The 26,658-nt window shown below is 44.5% G+C and overlaps 2 protein-coding genes and 2 long non-coding RNA genes across 9 annotated transcripts; 1 reads left to right on the top strand and 3 right to left on the bottom strand.

The window, feature by feature from the left end:
- Positions 1-906: 906 nt before the first annotated feature.
- On the bottom strand, positions 907-16,505 carry SIRT7 (sirtuin 7). Of its 2 annotated transcripts, XM_083599085.1 has the most exons (12): positions 15,199-16,505; positions 12,951-13,086; positions 10,371-11,274; positions 10,069-10,206; positions 8,789-8,893; positions 6,543-6,613; positions 6,325-6,397; positions 5,238-5,336; positions 4,915-5,151; positions 2,929-3,009; positions 1,791-1,897; positions 907-1,388 (listed from the first exon to the last, which is right to left on the bottom strand). In XM_083599085.1, the coding sequence occupies exons 3-12, from the start codon at positions 10,464-10,466 to the stop codon at positions 1,187-1,189; spliced, it is 1,209 nt and encodes a 402-aa protein (XP_083455211.1). In that variant the 5' UTR covers positions 10,467-11,274; positions 12,951-13,086; positions 15,199-16,505; the 3' UTR covers positions 907-1,186. The 2 variants fall into 2 exon arrangements, with proteins under 2 accessions (XP_083455211.1, XP_083455210.1); XM_083599084.1 differs by lacking the exons at positions 12,951-13,086; positions 15,199-16,505 and having other exon boundaries at positions 10,371-11,410.
- LOC310755813 lies at positions 3,021-4,904 on the bottom strand. Its single transcript, XR_014544563.1, has 2 exons — positions 4,762-4,904; positions 3,021-4,675 (listed from the first exon to the last, which is right to left on the bottom strand). It is a non-coding gene; the product is annotated as an uncharacterized lncRNA (long non-coding RNA).
- Positions 11,203-12,723, top strand: LOC310755812. 2 transcript variants are annotated; one of them, XR_014544561.1, is made up of 2 exons: positions 11,203-11,292; positions 11,409-12,723. It is a non-coding gene; the product is annotated as an uncharacterized lncRNA (long non-coding RNA). The 2 variants fall into 2 exon arrangements; XR_014544562.1 differs by having other exon boundaries at positions 11,204-11,292; positions 11,412-12,723.
- On the bottom strand, positions 13,237-26,651 carry MAFG (MAF bZIP transcription factor G). Of its 4 annotated transcripts, none has more exons than XM_083599088.1 (3): positions 26,476-26,651; positions 19,798-19,859; positions 13,237-19,712 (listed from the first exon to the last, which is right to left on the bottom strand). In XM_083599088.1, the coding sequence occupies exons 2-3, from the start codon at positions 19,831-19,833 to the stop codon at positions 19,260-19,262; spliced, it is 489 nt and encodes a 162-aa protein (XP_083455214.1). In that variant the 5' UTR covers positions 19,834-19,859; positions 26,476-26,651; the 3' UTR covers positions 13,237-19,259. The 4 variants fall into 4 exon arrangements, with proteins under 4 accessions (XP_083455214.1, XP_083455216.1, XP_083455213.1 ...); XM_083599090.1 differs by lacking the exon at positions 26,476-26,651 and adding an exon at positions 26,170-26,318; XM_083599087.1 differs by lacking the exon at positions 26,476-26,651 and adding an exon at positions 21,538-23,815.
- Positions 26,652-26,658: the final 7 nt, after the last annotated feature.

The following is a 26,658-nucleotide window of genomic DNA, read 5'->3' as shown; positions in this document are numbered from 1 at the left end:
GCTGTACAGGGGTACCTCAGGTTAAGAACTTAATTAGTTCTGGAGGTCCGTTCTTAACCTGAAACTGTTCTTAACCTGAAGCACCACTTTAGCGAATGGGGCCTCCTGCTGCTGCAGCGCCATTTCTGTTATCAACCTGAAGCAAAGTTCTTAACCTGAGGTAATATTTATGGGTTCACAGAGTCTGTAACCTGAAGCGTATGTAACCTGAAGCGTATGTAACCCTAGGTACCACTGTACATGATATTTTGTAGGACTGCCTTGCTGAAGGGAGACCAAAGCCCTTGTGATTCTGTTTCCCCTGGCACTCACCTGTATAAGTCTGAGATACACTTATACACGCTAGGGTTGACACCTTTGTTCTGGCAAAATACAGAATGGTGGGGCGGGTGCAATTTCCACCTCGCATCTGTTGCTTGAGTGATTTCAAAACAATCCATTACAATCAATTGCAGCCTAACAGGATAGTCCCTCTGAAATCTGTCAAACACACACACACACACACACATATGAATTTGTAAATTGTCTTTGCTTTGCTACCCAGGGCTTAAATACACGACCTTTCGCACACATGCATTTGGAGAGGATCCCTAACTTGGCAGAGAAAAAGAGCGCTGAGGAAAAACAGGGCAAGCTGTCTCCTGTATTGAATGCAGGACGTAGCATTTTACACTGAAATAGAGGGCGATCCTGTATTATACAGGACGGGTGGCAACCCTACCCTCAAGACCACTTGCAACAATCTGGCACCGTTGTACTGCACATCTTCTGAAAACCCTGTAACCCTTGCTGTTACAGACCCATGTTTAGATAAAACATGCACACCCAAATGTGGTAGTTATCAGCATTGCTGACACCAACACAAGTGTGGGACTACAAGCTGTGTGCTACAAAAACCACAGCCACTGCCTTTTATTGTTTTATTTTATTAATAATATTTAATAATTGACAGCCCTGAGTATTAAACACCAACCTCTCCTCAGCCACAGCAGAAACCAAGCTAGGCTTCAGCCTCTGTTTACAAACTGAGTAGTTATACAAAACATTATGAAAATAGCAGCTGTGTTTTTCCAGTTAGCCCAGAAGTTCTGGTCAAATCCAGTGCAGTTGTAAGGTCTTGTCCTGATTTTAGCAACTTCAGTTGGTCCTCAAGGTTAAAAAAAACAACACCCTTATAATTCCATTATCAAGACACTTTTCTTTTCTTGGTGCCTTTTGCACAGCCCCTGCCAAACCATCCGCCAGAAAGGGGTCCCACGGGTGTCTGCTGTTGCTCTCCCAGCTGCACTTCATGAAGACCTACTGGTGGAGCCACAGCTCTCCTGCTATGACTGCCTTCTTCTTCAGGTTGCAGAGGAACAGCCAAAGAGAAAATGGGGTCCTTTGTTCTGCAAGCACAATAATATGTAATATTAAGTTTGCAGCACGCAGAGAATTACCATAAAGCCCAAGTATCAAGTGAAAGGGTGTGTTTAGAACCATGCATGATATACTCCAGTAAAACAGGGCTGGGCTGCAAGTCCTCACAAGTGCAAGTATGTTCAGTGCATATTTCTTTCCTGATACAAGCCATGTTTAAATTACATCACATTATGAAGAAACAAGAAGCTATATTTAATTATAAACCTCCATATATGATATTGTATAAGCAGACAAGAACCAACATTTAGATTAAATGTAGAAGAGCCTACATTTAGCATCTGCTCATTCAAAAATCTGCAACTATCTACAAGAGTGAAGTATTAGTGCATAAGGGCACAGTGCTCAAGCCAAGCATTATCTTTGCTGACCTGTCATAGCAAGGGATGGGAAGCCCCAGCTCATCCATCAATAGCTTCATCACATCATCACATTTCCCATGAAGTTTCAGGGCTGCCAGATCATCTTTTGGTGTCCACTGTAGACAGAACAGTAATACTGTGAATGAAGTGAACTGACTTAGCACTGCTACCATGACATTCACAATGATCCTCATGTGTCACGTACTAGGTTTTCACTTTTATTGTAAAAACGTTGGTAACATGTTTATCCCATGGCAAAGGAACAAAACTTCAATATAAACATGTGAACAACATAAAAATTTATTTGAAATCTGACAATATGGGCTTGTTACAGAATTACTTTCAACCAATGATAAATAGGAATCCACCAGATGGCTTCTAGGCAGTGGCATAGCATGGATGGGGCCACAGGGGATTTTGCCCTGGGCACAAAAATTCAAGATTAAAAAAAACGAGCGCTCCCTGACCCAGAAAATCTCCCAATGTTCACCTGGGCAGACTGAGGAGCAGATTTGGGCAACGGCTGGTTGCTACGGAGCCCTCTGCATGGGCTTTAACAAAGATACTTGCTCCTGATTAATTCCCAGTCCCACTCTCTGCCATGCTCGATGCTTATGGGGCACCGCAACTGCCACTCGGGAAGGTCGCCAAGCTATTGCCGCTTCATTCCAACCTATCAGCGAGCAGAGCTGAAGAGCTCCGCCCTGCAGCCCCCTTGCTAGCTGGTGCTGCTGAGGTTGCCGGTGACAACATGGAATAGGAGTGTGTTATCAGCCATGGACCAATTCAATGAAGAGAGTTTTGGTCCATAGGGATGTTACATTCATTACCATACATTCTACTCAGACACGTCAAGTGCTTATTTTTTGTATATCCTTTAAACCTAAACATTTCTTTTCTTATCTATTTCTCTTTTAGAAACTACTTAGCTCTTTATTCAATCCCATATGCCCAACTGCACAAAAACATATTTCACATTGCGCAATTTTTTGATAATGCACAAAATTTGTCCAGCTGCATGACGGAATAAACCTTGAACTTTGTTCCTACCCTATAAACACATGGAAGCAACTAAAGTAATCATATACACTTGCATATATCACCAGAGCAAATTGCTCTGCCCATAAATGACAAGGCTCAAACTAACCTGGAGATTTACAATGTAGAGTTTAGGGCGGTGTCTGGGTGGTTTGCTCATGCACCACAAATGTGGATACTTCTTCAAAACCTGTTGTGAGAAGGACAACACAACCAAAATATTCATCAGTGCTAGAAGAGGGAAGGAGTCTCAAACTTTGAGATACTTGGCAACACAGTTCATCTTTAGTCATTTGTGTTCAGCTTTAACCAATGCCTACTGCAAACTACTTAGAAGGGATGTGGGAAGCAGGAACAGTCTTCTGGTACCAACTTCCAGGATTACATGGTTGCCAAGGCTTTTGCAGGATTCAACATCTGTAGCAGAATTTCTATCAAATGCAAATGACCAGTCCCAGTAAACATCTGAAGTGTACTGTCTGGAGTGATGGTGGGCAACACACAGGCTTTTGCTAAAAATTAATGGATCCTATTTCTAGTCCAATGGCTAGCATGCCCAAAAGACTCGAACCAAACACTTTTGCAGGTATTGCAACTATTAAAATACACATAACTAGCAGTCACCTCAGCTAGCTATTACCTCAGCTAGACGGAAGTCGTACAGTAAAACAGGCCTAGGCGTCAAGCTCCAATGCGGCTTCCTCCCAGGGAAATGTACCTAGGACTACAGTCCCACTTGGCAAGAAACATGAAACACTTTCTAAACTTAAAATACTTTCTCAAAACACCCTAAAGTATGGCGATGGATGGGGAGAAGTGTAAGCAGGACATGATCCTTTGGTAAAACACTGGCCAATTCCTGATGGAACATCTAGTAACAGCTAGTTACTGGGATTGTTGCAAAGCATGCTGGACTAGATGGGCCTTTCCTTATTGCGCTCTCTAGCGAGTGTCAGGATCTAACAGCAATAAAGCTATACAGCAGACCTGCAAGTTATGCACATTTAACTTGTGCGCATTCAGCTTGACACCCTTGGCAATTAAATAATAATAATAATAATGATAATGATAATGATAATGATGATGATGATGATGATGATGGAGGTGTCCAGGAAACCTTTGACATTCCCGTGTTTTGACTGTATGCAATTTTGGCTTTATGTGCTATGCTTGGAACACAATCCCACCACCACCACAAGTTATGGGTCTACTGTATTTTAACTGTAAGAGATCCAGAATATGCATTCTGGATTTATATGATTATATTTAAAAAATAGCGAACTACTCAAATATGGTATAAGGCCAATTCAGGTATCCTTTAGTTCATTCTTACACTTCACATTTACATAGAGAGGCAAACACTAACATGTTGAAATAATACAAACTGCCTTATTGGGAAACTTTATTGGGTCATTCAGCTATGAACCACTTAACTGTATACATCCTTGCTTTAATCCAGGTTTGGGGACATTTGGCTCACCGGATGTTGCTGAACTACAACTCTCACCATCCCTGGCCATCAGCCATGCTTGCTAGAGCTGATGGGAATTGCAGTTCACCAATGTCTGTAGGGCCAAAGGTTTCCCACTCCTTTTTTAATCTCTAATTGAAAGGGGGGGGGGGGAATGCAAGCCAAGACATTCATACAAACCAAGTTGCTTTATGAAACGCTTGCCTTTTCAGACTTAATTTTTTAAAGAGCTTCCTATCTTTGACCAGATATTTGAAATCTGTTTCCATAACCTTCCCCTGACATATATTTGGCTATAACCAATGAGACAGGAAAATATTCTCAAAGGATTCTATTGTTACATTTCTAAGAAGCTCCAAAGGAGGAAATACATACATATTTGTGCCTATGTTACAGAAACTTCTTTTGTTACATTTCTAAGAAGCTCCAAAAGGGGAAATACATACATATTTGTGCCCAAGTTGCAGCAACTTCTATTTTTGCAAACACTTTCACAATAAACTTTAAAGACTAAAAATTGAGGTGTCAGTCTGTCAATTCCAATATCATTCTAGAATTTTTGAAATAAAACCATTACAGAGTATAGTGCAGTTGTACATCAAATAACATTTTCCCCTGCCTTACCTTCAAGCTAGATCCCAAGCACAGGATCACATCTGCTTTGCTTGCAGCCTCTATTGCTGCCTCCCAGTTCAAAGGCTGCTGCAAGATGCCCTTCTCCCCAAAGTGTACAATTGTATCTCTTAGTTGTGCCCCACATTTGTGGCACACTCTGCCGGTATGATGCCTGTGCAAGGCTGTGCGCTCTGTCACGTCAAACACTCGCACGTATTCACGATTGGGTGTGCAGGATGTGCAAACCTAATTTTGAATGGAAGCACAGAATCTGTGTTATCATTCCCTATGGTACAATGGTACACCAAGCCCCGCTCTCTGCATATGCTCACCTCTATATACATGTTTCCATGCAGCTCAGATAGGGCTTCCCGAGGGAGCCCACTGCGCAAGTGGAGCCCATCACAGTTTTGTGACACCACATGCTTTACCTAAACAGGGAAAAATAAGAGTGTTAAGCATGGAGAAAGTAGAGTTAAAAGCAAGTCACTTCTTGTTTCCCTTTATCAGCAGTTAAGATATGATCTGCACAGTTTGCATGTTAAATAGCCAACCTTCCCCTCCCTTTCTCACTGCTCTGCCAAAACAGCTGGAGGAGATATAGCTGATTGGCAGGAACGCAGAGACAGTGGCTAAATGTGGTTGCCTGATAAAGCATGGGTGGACAATAACTGCTCAATAGGAGTGAGCACTATGGTCTCACCTCTATTTGAGGTGCCAGTTAGCGAAAGTAGCAGAGTTAATGATAAAAGACAGCATAGCCTTGTATTCAAAATGAGAGAATATCATCAACAAGTTGGGTGGTTTCGCAGACTGGTACAGAATCCATCATTTCCTAATTTAAGAAATTGCTTTCAAAAGCAGACAGCTCTTGAAGGAGTGCACCAAAATTAACGCTATGTATTTGTAACCCACATGCAGCATCACTTCTATGGTGCTGTCAATATACAGTGTCATACCGCAGCCTTTTAAAGTAACCTAGAAAGTACAGAGTGTGTTAAGCAGCCTATAAACCTCCCATACAATATGCCACAAACCTGTTAATTCTTCATGGATTTCTGCTGCCTTTTACAGCAAGTAATATCTATTTATGTGCTATCAGTTCAACCTATAATTCAATCCTGTGCAGGAACCAAGTAACTAACAGGGAGGTTCATTTTCGGAGTCCTAAGTGCCAGCCTCCAACACACATACAAAGACTGTCTATCTTCCTGCTACTCTAAGCCCCATGTCTGATTCACTTTGTCTAACAATACAGTATTTGTGCATGGCTTTATCCTCTGCACTGAGAGGCTCTCCAGCATCCCAGATTCTCCAGACATAATATCCATTTCACATTTAATGCCTCAACTATGTTCCCCACTGGTGCCATCTTTTTTTACCCCTGGGAGTATAGGATTGACTAATATGCAGCCTTACCAGTTTGTGGTTGTGCAAACAGGCGATGCTCATGTGGGTGAGTGTGGGCTCTGCCTCACTCAGATCCACAGCCCTGGCAAGTGGAGAGAAAAACTGTATTAAATAACAGTAGTCAATCTCACATGTTCCAGTGGAGCCTTCTCTGATGAGGTGGAAAAGATCTTCTAAGAAATTTCCCAAGCACCAGGCAAGCATCTAAACGGTCAAGTTTTGGTTACCTGATACTCCTCCCTTTCTGCAGCATTGTCCACACCCCATTAGGGCCTCTGTAGTCAGGAATTGAGGCTGCCTGTGTTACCAGGAGACATAAGAGAAAATGGACCTTCAGCAATACACAGCCACACTCATCAGCAACTTTGTCTGTCACATCCTAAAAGCCCTGCCAACCCCCATAGTCTCCTGCTCTGACATCTCTCCACTGCTACCATCATCCAAAACTGAAGGCCCTTCATGATGCAAGCACCTACCCCAATCGGTCAACTAACACCATACTGAAATCTGCCTGAGAAATGGCCTCAACATTTTCCTCCATCAGGAAAAATCTTATTCCAAGCTTCTTCCTAGCTAGGGCACTTAAGGTTCATATGCTGCTCACATGGCAAACATGTGATTCATCTGCCCTGCTCTTCTGCCTCCCAAACTGCTAAGGCAGATTATTTTTCCATGTATATACAGTATACGCCCCTGTGGATAAGACGCCCCCTATTTTTGGGGACTCCAAATTAAGAAAATGGGAGGAGATTGCCAAGAGTTGTTAAGCTTTTTGGGGGGAGGATTGCCCAGAGTTGTTGAGGTTTTTTTTTGAGGGGGATTGCCCAGTTACAGAGCTTATAGAACAATAACTGTATTGTTAGACATTCTCACGCATTGCCGATGACATCAATCATAAGCACGGTCACCAAGAGCACTCACCAATTGCCCGCCAAATTGCCACAGCAGCAGCAAAGCCACAACAGATCTTGCCGCATCCACCAATCAACCACCCAATCAAAGATGACAATTTCCTTCAAGCCGCAGCAACCTATCGCCCGTCACCACACTGTGCTATCCGTGTATAAGATGAACCCCAAATTTTAACTTAATTTTAAAATAAATAATCCTCGTCTTGTACATGAAAAAATAGGGTAGTTGCACAACATAACAGAATGGAAAAACCCAGCCAGCCAAACAGCATCACCCACTGTCCAACAGCTGCTTTGCCAAAGGCAAGTCTGATAAAATGCTCTTTTCTTCCCAATAACATGGGACAGCCAGAGGCAAGAACATGATGATTCTGCATCTTTCCTGTTAGAGACAGCTTTCTGAAAGGAGTCTTCTGTATTCTAGATTGAAAGAGACATGTTCCTTAACATGAAGCAACATAATATGCAGACTGGCTATGTAGGCTGGTTCTTAGGTGGGCATGCAAAATGCTAGTTGTTTCTCTGAGACACGAGGAATCAAAGTGACAGTTAAAACTGGCGTTCCTTTAACGTATTTAGCATGTCACCCACTTATTATCCAGAGTAGTTCTAACACAACCTCTTCTATAGCAAAACCTTAATCTATCTCAAAGGGGGTCAGGCAACTAATTAACTATCCAATGCAAAATCAGATGAATTCTGAGACACCAGAATTCCCACCCAATCAGTTAAAAATGCTTCTGAAATCCTGAAATCAGTATTTCATGCAACTCCACAATGTTGTCACCACCACCTGTGCCTGGCATGCAAAAGGTCACAGCTTCAATTGGGCTACAAAAGTCTCATCTGAAGTGCTGAAAAGTCGCTGTCAGTCAGTATATTTATTTATTTCATGAAATCTATATACCATTTGATAGTAGAAAAAACCCAAATCAGCTTACAAAAAGAATAGGCAATACTGAGCTAGACACACCAATTCTATGACTGCATATAAGACAGCTTCCCATTTTCCTGCATACATTCAAAACAGTTGTTCCATCATCTCAGTATCCACATTTCTCATACTTCAGATTGGGAGTGCCTCTTCCCTACCTCTAAATAAGAAAGCTGTTAACAATACTACAACAAACTATTTTCATAAGTTCAAAACAGTTGTTCTGTTTCACTTGTGAATGTGGCCCAACTCACATCAAGAGTCACACTACATGTTATACTCACCACAAGAGAGCAGTCTAGCTCTTCTTGTTCTGCAAACTCCCCAACCAACAGACAGAGAACACTGGACAGGAATCACAATCAAACATGCATGGATGAAAAAGCTGGTTTTATTTTTGCTTACCTCTCTCATTAACAGGTAATTGTCCCTAGGAGGGAACAAAAGTAGTTTGAATACAGTTTCTTCTATATTTATCTGTTGCTGAGGGAGCCTACAGGATTCTCAACAGTCAGAGCTGGACTGCTCTTGCATGGTGAACATAATGTGTAGCCACACACTAATAAATACAAACCACTATAGGATCTTGTACCAGGTGATTTTAGAACAGCCAACCACACAGTCTTACCGTACTGATGCCAGCTCCTGTGTAAATGATGAGATGCTTTGCTCCCTGCACAGCTGCAGAGAGCTTACTGACTTTTCTTTTCAACTCTTCAGGTTCATCACAAACCTAAGAGTGGATGAATGAGGGACTGAAATTATTTCCAAAGGACCACTTCAGCTAAGCCCTGTACAATTCTAATCACATGACATAAACTCAGCCATGTCTTTTAGTCTCTTTCCTTTGCTCTCTTTCTTTTGTCCTCAACTCTACAAGCTTTGTAAAGGAGGACATTAAATAGAAGTAAGAGCTTCAGTAGAAACATCTTACATGTCAGAAACAGGATACATTAATGACATGTGGGAATAAGTGAGGGGAGACCAGCTCATCAAGAACAAGGAGATGGCTAACAAGAGCATTAACCCTAAACATTTTTCTTTAGAAGGCATTCTGATGTAACAAAACTTACTTTCAAGCACATGGACCAAATCAGCTTTGGATTGTAGCAGAAATTTGATTTTGTAACAACTGAAAGCCAACCTAAATGCTACTCTAACAGCAACTGGCTCCCCTGTCTATAGGAAAATAAAGCCCTCAGTCAAATTACACTGCAGGGTTTTCAGAAACACTTTTCACTTTTCAACTGGTCTTCCAAATATGACATATATAGGTAATGGTCTGACTGAAATATATTCTTCCTGGTTCTGCTTTAAAAAACGGGTGGGGGTGGGGGTTGCTGTTAAAGGATAGTTCTTAGTGTATATAGGTTTTGACCACAAGCTGCCATGGATGGACATTTGCCCAGAAAAACAGCCTAAATATATTAAATTAAAAAAATTGAATTGAATAAGTTTTGTCAGGTAGTAAAAAAAGAATAATCAGAGGCCTAGGCAAGCCACGAATATACACTAAGCGGTGTTGGAAAGAATTTACTTTGGACAACGTATTTCTTAAGCAGGCCACATACTTTCCACTGTGTGTTTTGTCACCAGCAGGTAGTAGCTGAACAAGCAAGATAAATGTATACATGGGTAATACCAGATGCTCATCCCCTCCGTCCTTCTCACTAGCTCACTCGTTCACTCTAATCCCAACAAAAGTGAAGCGTCGCCGTAGCACCGTAAAGGCTAACAGGCTCGTTTGCAGACTAGCGCCCACTTTGGGTGCCCCAAGCGTGACTCGGTGTTGCTTCTGTCGCCGGCGAGCGACTGACGTGGCTGCCCCGCCGAGAAACCCTCTTTCCTCCGTACTCACTCGCGCTCGTTTACGCATCGAGGGGGACATAGTTAGCAAGGCGCACACACCTCCTCCAGCCGCCGCCGCAGCCTCTCGCGCTTCTTGCCAAGTCGCTCCAGATCCCGGACGATCTCCTGACAGCCGGAGAGCAGCACAGCCTCGTCGGGGCTCCGCTCGGCCGCCGGTTTGCGCAGGATCCGCGACACCTGGCGCCGAACGGCGGGGGAGAAAGAGACGGAGAGGGAGAGAGAGACAGAGGAAGGGGGCGGTTGATGGGGAAGGAGGGGGCGTGGGCGCAAGGCAGAAACACCGGCGCCCACAAGCGCTACAGAGACCCACAAGCCCCTCGCCCCAACCGCAGGTCCGGTACCTGTCTCCGTCGCTCCCGCTGCTCTTCCTGCCGGAGGAACTCGGCACGAGCCGCCGCTTTCCGTTCCGAGCGGCTCAAACTCCAACCCGCCGCCATCGTCCCGGTGGCTTCCGGGTACCAACTGGCCCTGCCGGTGGTTTCCGCTATTTCCGCTTCCGGCCTCCCGGAGCAGCGACGAGGAAGCTAGAGTGCCCTTACTTTGCGGCCATTCAGAGAGACAGAAGGTGACGAGACTCGCTGTCAGAACTCCTCACAAAGGAGGCCAGAAGGGCCAACGAGGCTGCTCGCCGGAACTTCCGGTCCAATAGCTACAAGGGTTCCGCCATAGAGATGCCAGAACGACGACGCTCTACAGCCATCTCTTTCCGTGAAGAGAGACTCGCAGCCCATGGCGGCTTTCACTCCTCCGGCTGGAGAAAGCGCCGGAGGCTCTCATTTTCCGAGTAGATCGAAAGCGCCGGTCCGCATTCGGGCTAGCCTGACGCCCGCCTCTTCCCGGGATCTTTCCGCTAGAATCTCGCTGCTCCGCGTTGGCATTGAGGTGGAAAGAGCGGTGGCAGCCGAGTACTTTCCAACCTTAGGCGCGCCGGAGCTGCGCTAGTTCTGGCCAGGTCCTTCTCAGATTTGATATTCACCTCCCCTCCTGCCGTTTTCCCGAAAGAGGGGACCGAGGTTTTAAGCCCTTGAACTGTTGGCTGATACAATCTGAGCATTTTGTCTAACAGTCCTGACGGTCCTGACGGTCGAGCAAGAAATTACAGCTAAAGGAGTCAACAGCTGGCATTCATAACTGCTGTGAAGCACCAGTTTTCTGTGATTACTTTTTCCCCAATGGGAAATCAGAAATCGAGGCAACTGCGCAGATCTGGTCATTTCTATACAATTGGCAGCATCAGAAAATGATCTAAGGAAGGCAGAGAAAGTGAGCAATTGACCCTCTCTTATTTGACAGCTGTCAAATGTTCCTTATTATACCCTATAAGCCGTGCACATCCTTGCTGCTATAGCTGGACACAAGCTTTTCTTTTTTAATTACAGCAGAAATGAAAGCCCCATGCTGTAAGTCAGCGACTTTGCTGTTACCAGCATGGTCCTTCATATATAAAGCAAGCGCCCCCGGTTCTACCTGCAGAAAGTCCCAGGTTTGATCCCTGCATTTTCAGGTAGGGCTGTTAATGCTTCTTTCTGAAATGCTGGAGAGCTGCTGCCTGTCAGTGTACTGTATACAATACTGTATTGAGATAGATAGTCTAATGATCTGACTGTATAAAACAGTTTCCTTTGTCCCTTATGCTTATTTCCCCTCTTTCTCACTTACAGTTAAACATAGAATATCACAAGTTAAAAGAAGAGAGACAAAGAGAGACAGAGCCATCCATACACTGTAGAAGCTTATGCAGCTAGTTCTGCCCTGTAATTCCAGATGTCATAACAGGACTATAAACAACGTTGTGACATGAGCAAGCAAAAGCCACACAAAGTCAGTACCCTATCACAGGCACATGGATTACTTATCATAATAAACACATTAAAATAAGTCTTAGTCTGTTTGGTTTATTTTTCAAAATTGAGTGGCGGGGGGGAATAGGTCTGGAAAATTGTTGATGGGGAAGTGGGGGGCTAATAAGGACTGTTGCCTTCAGACAGAAAGCAGCACTGGCCTAAACCAAAATACATGGAATTCTGGTGTGATAGCACAGGTTTTATGCATGACATTGTTAATTATGATTTGTTTCTCATGCTAATTTACAAAAACAAATTCATTATGTCTCTTTTACAGTACTTTAAGTAACTATCATGTGGCATATTGACATATACTGTTTATGTTTTATTTTGTAAACAACCCTTTGGTCTTTCACAAAGGGTGGTAGATGAATTAATCATCATCATCTCAACATCCACTGTGGAGTAAAAACCACCAATAATTTTTAAGTGGTCTGGGAGTTTATGATGCTCTGATTTTACCCAATACAAGAGAACAGAAATGGGCATTTGTATTGTGCTTTGACCTGTTTCTGAATCACAAAGTAGAGGTCAACAGCATTTATGGCCCCATCCTTGGCCCATTTACATGTAAGTCAATCACACAGAATTAGATTGACCTCCAGATGTACATAGGACTGAAGGACCTGAGCATGTCCATACAAAAGCTAGCCACTCTCTTAAGCAATTAAATATCATCCTTAATACTAGTCAAACGCTAGCTCCAGTAGTGCAGTACCTTATGTCTGCTTTAGTAAGGAAATGGCTTTGCTGCAATGTCTTTTTTTTTTAAAGTTACAACTGGCTTTTTACAACTGAACAGCATAAAATCAGCAAAGAATTGTTTCTTTTTTATGAAGAGTGTTTTGTTTTTTTAAATAGCAGGGTAGTGGATGAGGAAAGCAACAGACTTCATGCTTTTAAAACTTTTTCTAAGTAGTGAAATGTTCCAAGTGCTCAGCACAACTGGGGATGCAGTTCTTTTTTTAAAAAAGGAAAAAAGTATAAAAAAAATTATTTGATGTCATGAGGGATGACAACACAATTCCACACAGCAGGCAGAACAGCAACATATATGCTAATTGAAGAAAGACTTACAAAGGTAGAAAATATCCATCCAGTGCGGGAAGAAGGCATCAGAAGTGCAAACCTGAAGGAAGTTACTTGGATTGCTTGCAACAAATGGGTAATAATTGCACAAGTATTGTGCTAAAATGGATTGTCTTGGAAGTCCCTAAGAGGAAGCAAATTTGTTTTTTTTTTCTACAGCAGGGGGAAAAGGTACATTCCCTGCATGAAATCAACCAAGCCTCAGTCAGTTCAGTCAGCAACAGGAAACAAATCTGCCAGTCTAAATTTAGTCAGTAATATCATAGGAACCAGCCTCTTTAAAGATGTTTATTGGTCATATACAAAATAAAGAATGCTTCATATCAACAAACATACACTATATACATAAATAAATTAACAACACCTCCACTGGGGCTGTGGCAACAAATCCCCAACAGTTATCAGATATCTACAGATTGAAAAAGGACAATAATTTAGCAATAAATACTGATTAATTCATTGGGCTCTCCCATTGTATAGAAGAGCCCCAGGACTTGACAATATGCTATTACACCCCTGGCACATAGAATTAATCTCCAGTTTTATTAGCTTTGGAGATTGAGATTATTTATTTATTTATTTATCAAAATACTCCTCTTTCCCCCCTTTTAAGAAACATTTTAAAGCAGCAGTGTATTTCTTTTATCAATATGTTGTAAGGACTATCCTCAACATCTGGAGGGTGGGGAGGAAAAGTCCTTAGCTCGTCTCATTAAGTGCTCTGAATATTCTTATTTGTATTGTTTTTCTCCATAATATTCCATTTTGGCAAAGGGTGTAATAAACTCAGAACAAACTGCAGGTGAGGGCAAGAGCAACGACAAGTAGGATTTGTTTTGGAACTCTCTGAAGATAACAACCCCCCTTGCCTCAGCAAGACAGTAACATACCTTAGCCAGACAGTAACATACCTTCATTGGGAAAGAGGAGACTATTCACTTCAACTGCTCAGTGTTCATACAGGTGACAGCCACAAGTGTCCGGAGCTTGTATACATCAGATAGCAGGAGAGGAAAACATAAATCCTCATCTCTTGGAAGAACCTGCCTGACGTTCACAGCAAGACTGCCATGAGATACTGTCCTGGTCTCTCAACATGGGGAAGAACCTCTGTTTTAGCAGCCACAGCTACCTGCTACTGCAGGTATCAAAGAAAGCAGCAATGTTATCAAACAGGAAATGACCTTCCTGTGCATTAGCATGTTTTCTGACAAAATATAGCTTGAGACATCAGGAAGGTGTGTGTGTGTGTGTGTGTGTGTGTGTGTGTGAGAGAGAGAGAGAGAGAGAGAGAGAGAGAGAGAGAGAGAGAGAAAGGGGTTGTCAATAAGTGCTTGTGTTTTCCAGTGGAAGGGAAGGCAAGATGCCGCTGGAGCTCAGCTACAATTCTGAGTGCAGCTTCATCAATACACAGGATGCCAATCCTGTTTAAAGGTAACATATGAAGAAAGCGTAGAATCATAGACTTGGAAGGAACCTCAAAAGTCATCTAGTCCAACCCCCTGCCAAGGCCAACTTGCAACATCTCTGGAGTGTGCCAAGGGCACAAGAGATGCAAAAAGGAACACCTGACACAAGGAATGCATGACTTTTAAGCATGAATGCATGTGATGTGTGTGTCCATGTATCTATGCACTCACACACTCCCAGCTATCCAACCTGAGGGCACAATGCGCAAACGCTGAGCAATCTCCACCCATGCCTAAGTGTCAAATACCCTAGTCCTAGCCTGCAGTCTTGCTTGCTTTTTCCAAAGCAAAATAATTGTTCCATAATCAAAGAGATCACTTTTACACAATTCACCACGACATAAAACAAGCCCCCCTCCCCCTCCCCGCCACAAGCCAGCCACATGTGGGCGGAATTATACTTCACGTATTTGCTCTGCAGCTAAGTAGAAAGCAAAGCTCCCCACCTGTTGCATCAAACAAAATGCCCCATAATAAAAAAGGAGAAATAAACACACAACACCCTTCACAGCAGAAAAACCAAACAAACAAGCACCTCGAAAACAAGAACCATCACACTCCGAATTCTATATACCAGAAAGAGAAATCAAGGGGAAGGGCTTGAGAGGGGCACCTGGGATGGAAAGAACTCATAAACAGTAGGAGACGGACTGAAACTGGGTGAAGGAAGATGGGAGGTTTGAAGGGCCCCTTGAGTGTTCGAAGATTCATCACTTTCATTTCAATCCTTCCCACTTTCCAAAGCCAGAACATGCCTGATAACACACCTGCTGTATTCAAGGTGATGCACCTGCAACTTCTTCCAACAAACCCAGCTGTGGACAGCGTCTCGCCTCTTTAGGCCTCGGAAAGGGCACGAGTTGCAACTCTAGAGGAGAGACTTTCAGTAGGAGCCCTTCTTGCTATCCAAGATCTAGATGGAAATAGTAGACAATCCATTAAGAGGAAGCAGCAATGGAAGCCCGGCCAACTCCAGCAAGCTGTTAAGAACTGTTCTGGACAATTGTCCATGATAAGAGTCAACAGGTTTGTTGAAAAGAAACTTCTACCCCAGAAAGACAGCCCCACTCAATCACTTTCTCATACAAGCTGTGTTTAAATATCAAAGTTACCACCAAAGGTGTCGTCGCCCTGCTTTCCATGGAGCAGTATACAGTACAGAGAAGCACACCAATGCCAATGGAGAGGCAGGCAGAGGTCAGACAGCTGGCATTCAAGAGTTGTTGCTCATCAAGGGAGCATGGCAGCCCATGGAACTGCCCTTCACGTGACTCTCAAAAGCCAGCTATGACGTGACCTAAGATTTCACTTCACACACACATCCCACCTCTCGCTTGTCAGTTTGGTGACCAGGAAACCCAAGTTACATGCTATTGTGGTTTCTCAGTTTGACAAGTTTGCATAAATATTGCTTCCTCAGATTACAACTGTTTGGTTTTCACAGAATTTGGATTTCTTTGGCAAGGACTAGAAAATGGAAGGCAATAAGGGGAAAAGAATATGCACAGCTTGAAGATGGGAGGGAAAGATGTACAGAGAGGTAGAAGGATTAAAAAACAATAAAAGGTAGGACAGCTCTGGACCCAGCAATCCTACATAATCAATCCTCCAATGGTTTCTAAACCTTTTAAACCAGGAGTGAGAGACATAAATCCCTGGAGCCTTACCAGACCTTACAAGCTCACATCTGACCCACAGCAGCCCTAACATACTCCATACAATTCAATCATTTTCAGGTCAGACACCTAACAGCCTTACTAGGGGAAAGGTGCTGCCTTGCCAATAGCAGCCTCTTACCTATTCTTTCTAAATTTGCAGTATGGAGTAGCCAATATAATTTTTGGTGGAATCTCCAGCAAAGCTAAGTGTACATCCACACCAGAGCTCTTTTATTATTTAAACACACACCTTCCACACTTTTTTACCATTTGCTCTTCCTTGTTCCTGTACTGCCAACTGCATATTGGCAGTCCACATATTCAAAGGGCAGCAGAAAAGCACCCCAGGTTGCCATGTCGAAAGAATGGTTGCGATATTTACAAGAACCACTGGTGGTAGAGAGCAGCCCTGTCTTTACATTGCAAACAGCAAGCTTGCAGTTGGAGAGAGCTCAAGAAGAGGACTTTCGACAACTAATCCTCATTTAAAGCTTTATTTCTTTCTTGCACCTAGGAGATGTTCTAGGCAGTGAAATTCTCACACTGAGTGGGTTATTCGGAAGATGACTCCGGGGAATTAATTTTCAGCAAACTGAAATGGAAAAAACATTTTCAATGGAAATTGTTGAGTGCTGTCCCTGGGCATCTGCTGGGTAAGAATTTGGCCCTTCAGCTTATACGAATTTGACCTCTTTGCTTCAAAATTGGCCATTAAGTTTTTCTCTTTAGCCGTGAAGGCCAAATCTAGTAGAATGTCAGTTTGAAAAGCCACCGGATTCTGTACAGCCCAGCCTGAGCTATGCAAGTTTCTCGATCCTGCTGGCAATATCGTAACAGCTGGAGGGTTCTAGTGTCTGCCAATTATAGTGCTATTCTTATGCTGCTCCAGTCAAAATTTCTGAATGTGTTCTCGACTAGAACTCATTAGCTGTGCTTGCTCTGAAGAACACTGTTTTCTAGGCAAAGCCCCAAGTTTTAAGTGCACACCTAGAGAGATAGCCTGACAAATACATACTGCCAAAGTCCCAACATGCTCCTCTTGATAAAGGGATGACCACCTGCTCCCTGTGAACCAAACACTTCTGGGTAGCAGCGCAGAAGGCAGGGCAACTCCTCCTCTCAGAAAAGAGCAGGCTGCCAGAAGGTTCTCCTTTGGAGAACCTCGTGACCAGGCTTCCAACAACACTTTATGAGTATCCAGAGAATAAATAGTAAAGCTGGATTTTCCTGGGTCACACTGACAATCACACTGAGTCTCTATGGAGTTTCCATTGGCGCTTCCCAAGTACTTCTCAACATGCCCAAGAATAGAAAACAACAGCCAGGAGGTAAGTTGATGGTAGCATTGACAGCAAAATAATTCTTCCCAAGGAATGAACCTAGATGTATGCAGCCTGTGGCCCAACCCTAGGAAATACTGGAGTTAGTTACACTGCCAGCTCCACTAACTGATTCATGTTGCTGCAGCATGGGCAGTGGCCTCCTCTACCCAACCTTTTTTGACATGTTGGGACTGACCATTGGAGACCCAGTATCCACAGGAAAGCAAACTCTGTGATGCAAAGTGGCATGGGGGAAGGCAAGAGTGTCTGTCAGTTATAATTTATGCCAGGCATAGGCAAACTCGGCCCTCCAAATGTTTTTTGGGACTACAACTCCCATCATCCCTGACCACTGGTCCTGTTAGCTAGGGATGATGGGAGTTGTAGTCCCAAAACAACTGGAGGGCCGAGTTTGCCTATGCCTGATTTATTCAGTTTCAGCAACACCAATTTACCTCAGACTTCAGCAGCTGAGGAAGTGAGGCTATCATAAACAGATAAACCTTCTAATGAGAGGATCGTCAGAAGGTCATTGCGAAATGCCCAAGAAAGCCCTGCCCTCAGCCCAGGAAAAGCAAAAAAAAAAAAAAAAAAAAAAAAAAAAGAATGCTCACAGGACATCCACACAGCAAAGATGGCCATTGGCACCATCACATCACAGCGCCACACAAGACCTCAGAGCACAGACAACTAAACACAACAGGAGCACAAAAGAAGCGGGTGAGGAGTTCAAGAATAAGTCACTTTTGGTACAATTGCAAAAAGATATCAAACAGGACTAGCCTTTTTTTGTCTCCCCCCCCTACATTATTTATAAATAAAAGTCTGATAACTCTTTATAAAAAACAACCTTGGAGCCACAAAGACTTAGCGAGAAACTTTTAAAATTTGCTTTTCTTTTTCTTTTCTTTTAAATTAGCAAAGTCTCCAGGAATATGACAGTCAAATATTCTCACCCTTCTCAGGTTAAAAAGGAGACTATTAAATCCAAGTTGTTCATCCAGTTTTACTTTTGAGACTTAGATCATTTAAGAATTCTTTCAAATGAATGTTTCTCTCTTAAATAAAGGGCTATTTAAAACCACATAGACTTGTGTAAACCATCACACTAGAGACACTTGATACTCTCCAAACACAGGAAACAACTAGTGATTTTGGTCTTGTTCAGTGCAACACATTAGGCACAAAACCGGCCTGTAGTCACCACGGTAGAACCTGCCTTTTACCTGACAGGCAGGCTACAACAGTGCCCATTCCTGGCTCCTTTCCCTTCTCAGCAGCACAGACACCAGGAAACTGCAGTTTTGCCCCTTCCCTCCCCTTTTAGGAAAAGTCCTAAGGAATCCCACCTTTAAACATAAAAGGCGCAACTAGATGTTAATATAAACATGGTTACACAAACTACCCCCATTATAGCCACTGATACCAAGCAATTTACAAGCAGCAGACTGGACAGCTGACACACAACCCTGGAAGAATGGTATAAGTCATCACTGACAGCAGGTCTTCCAACTTTCTATGACCTCTGCCCTCCCCCCTTTGGGCGATTTCTCTCCCCAAGAATTTATTCCATGCTGCTGAGAATCTCTTTGGCTAGAGTACCGAGGTCCTTCAGTCTCTGTCCCCAGAATACCTCTGGGTGGAAGGTTCTGCTCACACAGAAGGGTTGCATTACCATCAGTCACACCAACCAGAACAAAGCTAAAAACAAAGGGACTGCAGTGACAAGCAGGCCAGCGTGTGCCTGTGTGGGCTAGGCCATCTGGGAGAGGGTTGTGCTTTGGGGATTCCGGGTGAGCTTTGTGCCTAACTGCCCTGCACACACAAGCCCAGGCAGTGCTCGTTTCACTAAGACCGGGCGTCCGTTTTGGATTTCACTATTGTGATGACGCTGGTGGTGGCAACCTTGCCGGGCACAAGGGGCCCCATGCTGGCGGCAAGCGGGCCCCGGGCAGGGGTGACAGGGCTCCGGGCCACGGTCCGGGCGAAGTTCTGCAGCGCTTCGTACTTGGAGCGCAGGGCATCAAGTTCCATTTTCATGCTGGCATTCTCCGAGGCCAGTTTCTCCACCTCCTGCTGAAGTTCTGCCTTCTGCTTCTCCAGCTCCTCCTTCTGTGTCACCCTCTTGACACGGCAGCTAGCGGCGTAACCCCTGTTCTTCAGGGTCCGCCGGCGTTGCTTTAGCTGGATGATCTCCTCCTTGGACAAGCCCCGCAGATGCTGGTTCAGCTCCCGCACAGACATGGTCACCAGCTCTTCATCTGTCAAGCTGGTCCCATTCTCACCTGGCTCCCGCTTCACCTGTGGGGACACAGAAGGGAACACATGTATCACGGGAGCTCTGGTAGTGTCCACGGACGGCTCAGCCCCACTCGTGCCCCATTACCTTCAAGGCTTTGTTTCCTTTGTTGGGGGTCGTCATAACACGCAAGCCTTCACAGTCAGATTCTGCAAGAAAAGAGAATGGCCAGAGGTCACCATCAAACTCAAGATCCTGAGCCCTCATTTACAGATCCCTACTTATCTGGCTCAGGAACCAGGCAGGGAAGTGGGCAAGGCTCCCTGCTGGAACAAATCCCTATGCGCTCCACACAGCATGAACCAAGCAGAGAGACTTACAACAGCTCCTTGCCACCTCTGTCCCTACCAGCCCCACAGTTCTCTATAATACTTAAAGGCAAATGGCAGGGGGGAATTAAGAACCCTGGGAGGAGCCAGAGCAGGATGAAGCCACATTTAAAAATAGCCTGGCAGCCAGGGTCCTGCACGCCTGTGCCGAGCCAGTCATGCTGACTCAGCATACTAACAGCCTTGCTTACAGTACATGCTTCGTAGTATAACCAAGCAGGAGAGTTGTAGCCCAAGAGGCTTGCCAGGGAACCAGCCTGTCTCTCTTTCCATGATTGGGCTGAAAGCTACACGAGCTACGATGACACCCCATAAACTAGAGAGTTTGTGTGGGAGCAGTCTTCATAAATACTCCCTATGACAGAAGCTGGTGCATATGCATTGACCCAACCTGTCTCAAGTGTTTCTTTGTCTGGGAAACTGAATAGCAAAACACAGGGGGTGACGGGCAGGGAGAAGAGGGAATGATAGGGAGCATACAGGCTCCTAGAAAACTGCCCCAACCTAGTGCTCTCCAGATATTTGCGACCTAAGGGACTCAACATTTGGGAGCCATTTCTGGGTTGGAGGAAATGCACAAGAGTGTGTGTGTGAGAGAGAGAGAGAGGGAGGGAGGGAGGGAGGGAGGGAGGGAGAGAGAGAGAGAGAGAGAGAGAGAGAGAGAGAGAGAGAGAGAGAGAAAGAAAGAAAGAAAGAAAGAAAGAAAGAAAGAAAGAAAGAAAGTGGACAGTTAGTAGATGGGGTTCAAATAAATAAATAATAAGAAGACTACAAATTCTATAAGATACATCCAGCATAGGCAATGTTTAGGAATTATGGGAGTTGTAGTACAGGGTGCAAGATTAGGAAAGGCTGGCTTACTGGTTTCATGTCACTATGTTCTAAGCTTCCAGAATGTGTGTCGCTAGAGAAATCTATGCCAAATGCAACTTTTTTTTAAAAAAAGTTTAAAGATTCTCAAGATTCCAGCAATTATGATTTCAGAAATAAGCCTGGGAAGTGTAATCAGGTTTTTATAGTTAAAGCTCAGGAAATCAGAAGGCAAATTAAAGAACCCACACTGATTATACTTTTACATTTAGTAATTTTACATCCATTGTGTTAGTCTAGCGAGAATAAAATTCAGCGTTGCAATGCCAGAATTCACAAGACACATGGGACAGCAAGTACATTTGCAAGCAAATTTTTACTGCCGAGCACATTATTAGAATGTTCTTTTTGAAACCAGCAGACAAATGTGGATTCATAAAAAAGACATCACATACAGACATGCCTTGGTGTAGCTGTCGGTATATGCCAGAACAGTCTACCACATACCACAAACAAAAAAGAAAGCAGAATCCTGTCGTGCTACTCTTAAGGCTTAATCTGGAACTTTATGCAACACTAGTAATGTTCTCCTGCAGAAGATCTGGGATTGCAGCAAGAGATGAGTCGTGTCTTACAGGTCACATGCATCCCCAAAATGCACACACACTAGACATCATAAATACTATACCTTTGGCTACTTGTCTGGAATAGTTCAGAAGCCACGGTTTTTCCCTAAGCAAGAAGAAAATCTGCTGGTGTGGCCAGGACTGTGTCAGGGACAGAGGAGTCACTATGTGCATCCAGACAGGGATGTTTTTACATCCACCTCCCACCAGGCACATCATCAGCACTTACATGGCATAATAAATGCCTCTCCCACACAGCCCATGTTCTTGTTTGTTAAATGCATAAAACATCAGTTCACATTTATAGCAGAGAATTAAGACAAGCTAGTGTCAGCAAAAGCCAAGGAACGGTCCCCCAGCAGCACCCCCAGAAGGGATGGCTTCAGCGCTTTCCAAGATCACTAATAGGCCAGCAACAACTCTGATATTCCTAGAGCACCGAAAACTGCTGACAAGCAAAGTGCTTATGCCCAAAGGATATGGCTGTGGTCACTGATTAAAGGCTTACTGCACACTAACACAGTGGGTCCCAACTGTCTTACTAGAGGGACCTACCAACTTATTTTTGTCTTTAAAACTGACAAGTAGGTTCCAAACAATTACTGATCTTGAAGGAAAATACACTTAGCTTGCTGCGCTATAACATCCAAAGCCTGATTGCAGGCAGTATTGGGACTCACCATTTGGGAGTCAGCATTCTAAAAATATGTGGGGGGAAGAGACATTAATTGCTAGTTAAGTTTTTTAATTCAGAGAATAGACTAGGAGGAACACAGTATTGCCATCCCCCAAAACACAATTTGCAACAGGGCAAAGGCTTCCCTCTGACACCATGGTAATGCTATAAAAATCATGTTCTTTCAATACTGGTAAAATAAATGCTACAGAATGCACAAGTATGCCTCTCAACAGTATATGCTTTCATTTTTCTGACTTTGCTCCATTTAAAAACCATGTGCAGTTATAGGTCTCCAGCAGCAGAACTGTAAACGAAAGTCCCCCACTCACTGAATAGCCACAGTACTAGAACTGATACTCCAAACACAGTCTCCTTCTCCTGTTATAGGATTTTCTTTTGAGACATGTGAGAATGTATTAGGCATCATTGCAAGCATTCATGCGAGAGTGATCTGAACATTTCTAAAGTACAGAAACTGCTTAAGCAAAGACCCATCATAGGTTTGTAAATCCAGCAGAAGTAAGGAAATAATAAGATTCACCATGCCAAGTATAAGTGATGTTCCACAGATATCCCAGGAAAGAGATACTTTGTGGGAAAGTAAATACACTTAGTGCCCTGCCCAGCCAACTCAAAAATGTCTTTCATAGGGCAAGTCCAGGACTCTAATGTCTAGAGATCAATGCTTAGAATGCGAAGTTACTTATTATCATCAGGGAAAAGAAGAGATGATATAAAGGCTGCCTGGAAATAATCTTTAGTGCTCATAGTTCTCTTTCATTGCACAGGAAATTATTGGGGAAGTCTATGTTGTGAGAAAAAGATGAGACACAGCAAAAAAAACCTCAGTCACTCTGATGGGTCAAAGTATGAAGATACTTGAACTCATCTTTGTATATGAGACTTAGGCATCTTAGTTTCATCAGAAGGAGTAATGTGTGCTGCGTCTGTGCCTAGACAAGCACAACCTTCATTACTAGAAAGATTTTAAAAGGCCAAAAGAGGGCAGTCAAGAAGTGGAATCCCTACCAAACTTAGCGTGTTCTGTACCCAGCATAAATTGGGATGGCACCAGACCCTTCTACAGTCCTGACTTGCTGGCCACAGAAGGACTTATTAACATCATGCAAGGAGGACGGCCGGAGAGAACTGGCATCCAGACAGAGACAAACTTGGTCTAACTCCCCAGACTGCTGATTTCTCAGCTTTTTGACAGCTTCCCGAAGAAAGATCACACTGGAAAGTGCCAAGTGCGACGGCTGCAAAGGGAAAAAGTGCAACCTCGACACATTTTGCCAAGCTCAAAAGGCCTGCACTCAGCACAAGCACCGCCAATTCTTCGCTCACAACAGAGCTGACAGCAGAGCGCATGATTCAACACAGGCCCCATTCTCAACATTCCTGATTCACAGAGCTGTGCCATCAAACTAGTGTAAACATGGTGACGTCACCCATTCCAGGAGCAGAGACAGCCCCATCAGAGGAGGCCCAGCTGCAAGGGATGAGAAAGGAGATGGGCATGACGAGAACAGCAACGGGAGGCTTTTCAACAGGTGAAGTAGGAACAGTAGTTTCAACACTACACTGTACATATCTGCAAGTATATGAATTCCATGTGTTTTGTGAGGGCTTGTCTATACATAACTTCTCACTTATGGAATATTTAACCTGAAAGTAGATGCTTACCCAGTTAAGACTTCAAGAAACATAGAGTCACTAGAGAATTCTGTCTCCTCAAAGCAAGACCTGACTGGCCCCAGCAATATCCCTGCTATGCTTAGAAAGTGCCTCAGAACTGCTGTTTACACAAGTTTTCTTCTTACTCAGCAGAACTGAAGTAAAGGGGACCAAAAATCAGTAACCTGACCTCTTCCTACCAGACTGCCAGACTCCTTAGTTATGATCACTGAGGAGCTCATCATATTTATAATTAAAACTGAGCTTGCTCATCTCTCTCCACACCTTTGAATCATTATTTTCAAGTACTGTACAATGCTTCTAGACAAGGCACATCTATTTTGCTTCCTATTTGCCACAAGCTTTGTAAGTAACTGCAATTATCTAAATATCCAAGGGATAATACATTGTCCAGGTTGCCATGTCAGACACCCAGAATGAGAATCAAGACAGCTGTTCATCATCTCCTATCCTGCTACAATGAGACCAGGAAAGAGACATGCTACGCATCAGTCTGTTAGGAACACTAGGTTTGAAGTATCCTTTTACAGAGAATGGAATCAGACTAGATTAACTTTCTCTGTCCTTCTAACATTACCGTTTTAGAATTAGAATCAGTTTGTGGAGATCTCCGTCAAAAGGACATCAAACCACAGCTAGCTATTGTCACACAAACCATCTCCATATAATCACAATCTAAATATCTATGACATACTGATTAAGTTGCCCAGTCCCCAGTAGCCAAGCCGCTCTCAAACTGGCAGAGGACAGATTGCCCTCCAGAGTTGTGGCTGTAGACGATAGCATGCTTCAGCTAGCTTCACTGTGGGAACTTCACACAAGGGACTCAGGGTAGGACAGCATGCACTTGTTGCACAGACGTGCTCCATTATACAAATCAAGCAGAGCTGTGCAGGCACAAACAAGGGAATCTGCATCTCTGTGCCCTTCCCACTTCAGTGTGACAGCATGCCAAGCACCTTCACAGAGTCCTTGAGGACATCGTGCCTGTCTGACAAAGACGGCATAGACAAGTAGCAGCAATTTCCATAAAGGTATTCAGGAACTACCATTTTACAAAGTCTATAAAGCTAGCCAAAACAGTAAAGTTAAGACCTACGTGTACAGAGAGAGAGAGCACTGAGGACACGCGAGCAGACAGGGCAAATATACATACTGGCATAAATCTACAAGCACTTAGGAATAGGTCTCTCACAAAAGTTCTGCCAAGTAACCCTTTTTCTCTCTCTCCCTCACTCACACACTCCCCACATACAGTCACTTCTGTCCTAATGCACATAAACTGCACATGGATATACACTGTATGACATATGCTCAGAAAGCTACAGTTGTCACAACATTTTGAATGCAGGCAAAATATAGACAAGTAGCAGAGAGGAAGAATCTCAGGTGAATCCCCTTCCCAACCATCTCCTGAACTTGCACCCTTCTCTGCCTTATCACCCAGTGAGAAAGTGAGTCAGCAAGTCACCCTCTCCCACCCAGCTAACCCTTTTGACAGGTCCCATCAGCCGGTCAGCCCCTACCTCCCTTTGTGCAGCATATACCTAGTGGTGACCTCATGTTGATGAGTCAGCAGTGTCTGGGCTCTGCACACAGTAGGCTGTGCCAGGGGATGCAATGGGGTGATTTAGATCGCCCCCCCTCCAATCCCGAATACTCTCTACATATTCCCCTTCCTGTGCCCCACCCCACATAGACTCACTCTTTCCCCCACCCAGACACCTGATGAGTCAGCACGGCAAGCCCTTTAACATTAGCAGACATGGCTGCACATCCCTGGAGACACACACAAGTGTGTAGGGAGCAGCTTCCCCCCCCCTCTAGGCAGGGGAGAGGGAGCACCTGCCCGAAGAAACGGAATAATAAGGTGCCCAACTACTTTTTCATCCCCACTACTTGAGAAGCAAACTCAACAACAATAAGGATCGAGGCAAAACCGGGGGTGGTGTGGCAATGGCATTTCTCTCCTCCTAACGACAGCGGTGGGGAAATAAATACGGCCACCCACGCCGCAGAAACCCCTCAGAAGGAAAGAAAGGGGGGAAGCCACCCACCCATCTGTCAGCAACAGAAAATGAAGTCAACGAGCAGCGGAGAAGAAAGGAGGTGGGGAAACGAAGATCGGCTGCTGAAATACGGAAGCCCGCTCACCTAGACCCACCTATCCCTCCCCCCACACTATATTATCATTATCTCTCTCTCACACACGCACACACACCCGAGCGCAACCCCCCACCCGAGCGCGCCAGAACATTCCCGGGTGGAAATTGGGGAGGGGGGGGCCATGCTCCTGTCAACATAAGTCTCCACCTACATTGCAAGAGTCGCTTCTTCAGATAATAATCATGAAAATAAATAAACACCGTGGAGAGAGAAACGCTGAACTCCACGGCGCCCGAAATTCCCGGGCGCAATTGGAGAGCGAGAGGCAGGGCTCCCCTAAAAAAGACCCCCCTCCCCGCTTCTATGTCAGACGCGCCCCCCCCCGCGCTTATTAATGCTCGCTCGTTCCCTCCCTCCCTCGTGGAGAAGGGGGGGTGGCGGCGGCGCTGGCTTGCCTTCCTCCCTCTTCCCCCAAAGGTGGAACCGGGGGCCCCAGGCCGCCCGCGCAGTCTCTCACCCTCTCCGCTCGGTGCCGCCGGGGGAGGGGGGGAGCCGGGGCGGGGAGGGGGGGAGGCCGCCACGCAGAGAGGGACCGAGAGTCCGGGGTCCGCCGCTGCCGCCGCTCACGGACACGTCACGTGATGTTTGGGTCACGTGCCTCCATTCATGAAGCCGTTCGGTGCAACCGCCCCGAGCCTTA

Source organism: Podarcis filfolensis (genome assembly GCF_964270895.1).
Source record: "Podarcis filfolensis genome assembly, chromosome: 2".
NCBI lineage: Eukaryota > Metazoa > Chordata > Lepidosauria > Squamata > Lacertidae > Podarcis > Podarcis filfolensis.
This window is presented reverse-complemented; position numbering and strand designations above follow the sequence as displayed.

What these genes read in the sequence shown, in the direction of transcription:
- SIRT7 (XM_083599085.1), bottom strand. Translation starts at nt 10,466, where the DNA reads ATGGCGGCGGGTTGGAGTTTGAGCCGCTCGGAACGGAAAGCGGCGGCT. An exon ending in AGCGGGAGCGACGGAGACAG is followed by an intron (nt 10,207 to 10,370) that starts GTACCGGACCTG and finishes GTTCGGCGCCAG; the next exon opens with GTGTCGCGGATCCTGCGCAA. An exon ending in CCCATCCCTTGCTATGACAG is followed by an intron (nt 1,389 to 1,790) that starts GTCAGCAAAGAT and finishes TTGTGCTTGCAG; the next exon opens with AACAAAGGACCCCATTTTCT.
- MAFG (XM_083599087.1), bottom strand. Translation starts at nt 21,694, where the DNA reads ATGATGTGCCTGGTGGGAGGTGGATGTAAAAACATCCCTGTCTGGATG. An exon ending in TTCCAGACAAGTAGCCAAAG is followed by an intron (nt 19,860 to 21,537) that starts GTATAGTATTTA and finishes CTTTTCTTGCAG; the next exon opens with AATCTGACTGTGAAGGCTTG. An exon ending in AAGGAAACAAAGCCTTGAAG is followed by an intron (nt 19,713 to 19,797) that starts GTAATGGGGCAC and finishes GTGTCCCCACAG; the next exon opens with GTGAAGCGGGAGCCAGGTGA.